Source organism: Amblyomma mixtum, chromosome 2 (assembly GCF_055824585.1).
Source record: "Amblyomma mixtum isolate Tamu chromosome 2, ASM5582458v1, whole genome shotgun sequence".
In the NCBI taxonomy this organism is placed as follows: domain Eukaryota; kingdom Metazoa; phylum Arthropoda; class Arachnida; order Ixodida; family Ixodidae; genus Amblyomma; species Amblyomma mixtum.
This window is the reverse complement of record NC_143013.1, coordinates 90384941-90388629: the sequence shown is the minus strand read 5'-3', so window position 1 is coordinate 90388629 and position 3689 is coordinate 90384941. Positions and strand designations below refer to the sequence as shown.

The 3689-nt window shown below is 53.9% G+C and overlaps 1 protein-coding gene across 1 annotated transcript; it reads right to left on the bottom strand.

Annotated features, from left to right (window-relative positions):
- Positions 1–512: 512 nt before the first annotated feature.
- On the bottom strand, positions 513–2592 carry LOC149360109 (uncharacterized). The gene has a single exon (XM_089569196.1). It carries the CDS (start codon positions 2547–2549, stop codon positions 513–515), a length of 2037 nt encoding a protein of 678 aa, XP_089425322.1. The 5' UTR covers positions 2550–2592.
- Positions 2593–3689: the final 1097 nt, after the last annotated feature.

Here is a 3689-nt window from a genome sequence, read left to right as displayed (position 1 = left end):
GCATTTTGGCTCTCGAAAGTGCTGCAAGGCGAAAGCGTTTCCTGGCCACTGTTTGTTTTTATTTACTTTTTATTTTTCATATTTGTTTTTATTTCTTTTTTGGTCCTGTTCCTAATTTTATTGTTTTTATTTTTATTTTTACGTCTTATCTATATTTTTGTATTTACCATTTTTATTTTTTATTTTCCTTTTCTTGACTTTACTACTCTTATGTTATTTATGAAGCCCATGCATTCACTAGATGCTCCTTTATTCATGCTGGAACCTTGAGTCTTTAAGCAGTGGCGCCGAAAGGCGGAGAAATCTGCCGACGCGTCTGTCGACACGGCTGCCGACGCGTCTGTCGACAATCCTGCCGACGCGTCTGTCGACACTCCTGCCGACGCGTCTGTCGACACAGCTGCCGACGCGTCTGTCGACACGGCTGCCGACGCGTCTGCTAACGACAGTGGTGGTGATTTCTTTTATTGCTCCCAAAACAGGGGACCAGTCTAAGGACCGGTTGCGCTGGCTTAGAGGAGGTCGGCGGGGATCACTTGGGATGTCGCGGCCTCCACCGCGCGCTGGATAAGCCGGCGTTGGTCTGCCGGCTCGGAAGTACGCAGGAGAGACTCCCACGTCTCTGGGGTGTTTGGGTTGTTTGTGTTGTAATGTGTACAAGTCCACACCATGTGTATGAGAGTGGCTGGAGTTGAGCAGTGTTTGCACATGGGGTCTATCTGTTGCGGAAAGATCTTGCTGTATAAGAGGGGGTATGAAAAACTGCCAGTTTGTAGTTTGCGCCATTGGACGGCCTCGCGTCTTGTTAGATCACGGTGTGCGGAAGGATAGAGACATCTTTCGAGCCGGTAGTGCTGTAGTATGTCCGTGTAAGTGGTGAGTAGAGAAGCGCGTGAGATATTAGGGTCAGAGGAAGCAGGGAGGCCGATCATACACTCTGCTCGGCAGCTGAGATCTCGGGCGAGAGTGTGCGCCTGTGCGTTTCCGCTGAGCGACTCGTGGGCTGGGGCCCAAAGAAGTAAGCGAGAGTTGGAAGAGGGTGCAGTAGAAAGGAGAATCTGTAACGCCTGGCAAGAGATACGGCCAGCATCGTAGTTGCGGATAGCCTGTTGAGAATCACTGATGACGACTTTGGTATTAGGGTCAGCTAGCGCTAGCGCAATGGCAACCTCCTCTGCTGCGGTGACTGTTTCTGCATTGCGAATGCTGCAGGCTGTGTACCAGCTGCGGTGAGGGGCGAGAGCTACCGCCACCGTCGCTGGCTTCGAGGGATGGTAAGAGGCGTCCGTATACGTGACGTCCGGACGTCCGCTGAAGCGTTTCTCGAATTGACGTGCACGGTCGGCCCGTCTCTCGGCATGATGTTCAGGGTGCATCCATTTGGGAATGGGAGGGATGCGGAGATTTTGGCGATATTCCGGGGTAAGTTCAGCATAACTTGGGGCCGCTCTCGGCGGGGAGATCCCAACTTGCTGCAGTACCGCTCGGCCAGCGTGTGTGAGTGAGAGCCGCTCGTATTGGGCAGTGAGGGTTGCTTCAATAAGTTCGCTCACGGTATTGGAGATTCCGAGAGCCATGAGCTTATGCGTAGCTGTGGACATGGGAAGGCCCAAGGCCGTCTTGTACGCTTTTCGGAGTGACGCCTCTAGCCGTTCGCTTTCGGCACGAGTGAGACGTAGGTAGGGTGCAGAGTAGGTGATGCGGGAGCAAATGAAGGCTTGAACGAGGCGCAGGAGGTTGGACTCTTGCATACCATGATGCTTATTGGAAACTCGCTTAAAGAGGCATCCGATCTGTACCACCGACTGGTCGATGCGTTGGAGCGTGGTGTTGTTGCTACCGTTGGCCTGCAGGTGTAAGCCCAAGATCCTTATGTGATCTGTACGAGGGATCGGGTTACCTTGCACCTGGAGGTTGATCTCAGGATGTATCTTTGGGGGGCGTCGTCCCGGGGACGTGATGATTATATACTCTGACTTTGTCGCCGAGCAGGTGAGGCCAGTTGTCATGAGGTAATCTCCGATCCGTTTGATTGCGGTCTGGAGAGCCTCCTCTATCTGGCCGTCACTGCCGTGCGTGATCCAAAGTGTGAGGTCGTCAGCATAAATGCTGTGGTGCAGGTGAGGGATGTCGGCGAGTAGCTTGGAAAGGCCTATTAATGCAACGTTAAAAAGCATCGGCGAAAGCACGGAGCCCTGGGGCGTGCCACGGTTTCCTGGAGAGATGATGGAAGGATCTCCCGTGCCGGTGTTTAGTTGTACTGTGCGGTCGGAGAGGAAATCTCGGACGTACGCATACGTGCGATGTCCGACACCGAGAGCCTGAAGTTGTTGAAGGATCGCTTCATGAAGGACGTTGTCGAATGCCTTGGCAACATCGAGGCCGACGATGACTTTCGTGTCTAGTGTACGTTTCATGACCACCTGATGATGGAGAAGAAGCATAATGTCCGTGGCCGCTAAATGAGAGCGGAAGCCGAACATTGTGTCTGGTAGTAGATGGTTGTCCTCGAGGTATCTCAAGAGTCTGGTGTGGATAACGTGTTCCATCAGCTTCCCAACGCAGGACGTGAGAGGGTGGTGGTGGTGAAAACATTTATTACGAATGAGCAGGAGGTATGTTTGGATCAGCCCGTAAGGGACCGATCCTTACAAACACTAGGTGGAGGTCCCTAGTATGGGACCCCAGTGGCGGTTGCCGCCGCCCGGGCGCGCCCGACTAAGACTTGTTGGGCCTGTAAGTCGTGGCAGCCGAGCAGGGTCGCCTCCCAGTCCTCCCGGGTTGGGTATGGGGGGAACAGCGGGGTTGGAGGGGCAGGCCCACACCATGTGATAAGTGTCAGAAGACACTGCACTACAGTGTGGGCAGCTGCCGCTAAAGGAGGGGTCAAAATGTTTTAGCGCTGCCGGGCACAGCAATGTATTGGCGAGAAGGCGCAGAAGCAGCCACTCATCCGCCTTCTTCTGGCCTTTACATGGGCTAGGGTAAAGGCGATGACAATTTTGATAATATGTTGTAATATCTTTGAATGTATAGACCGGATTAAAATCGGGTTCCTGATCGGACGGGGAGGAGAAAACAGCCCGGTGAGAGAGCGCGCGGGCGGCTGCGTCTGCTGCCTCGTTTCCTGCCAACCCCTGATGAGCAGGGGCCCATATGAGGTAACGGTGTGCGGGGTCCGTATCCCGTATGCAATTTTGGTATATTCGATAGGCTAGGAAGGGAGTGCAGCCTTGTTCGACGTTCCGACAGGCCCCTCGCGAGTCGGTGATTATGTATTTTGAATTGGAATGTGAGGCCGCGAGAGCAATCGCGACCTCTTCTGCTTGTGTTGCACTGCGGGCTCTGAAAGTTAGGCCGTTAACTGTGTTGCTGTTGTGAACTACCGCGGCCGTGTACCATCCCCCGTGGTGAAGGCCGGAGGCGTCCACGTAGTATACACCTGTTTTGTTGCCATAATATCGGGCTAGCGCTTCCGCTCGTGCCAGGCGCCGACCATTATGGTCTTCATGTGACATGTTTGCTGGAAGAGGCCGCACGTGGAGGGCGCGTCTCCACAGTTCCGGGATGCGAAACCTGTCTTCCATTGGAGGGGTGTGTTGGATATGGAGTCGAGCAAGAAGGCGGCGACCCGACTCCGTTAGCGACAAGCGCGTGTACTGGTTTGTAAGGTGCGCCTCCCGGAGTTC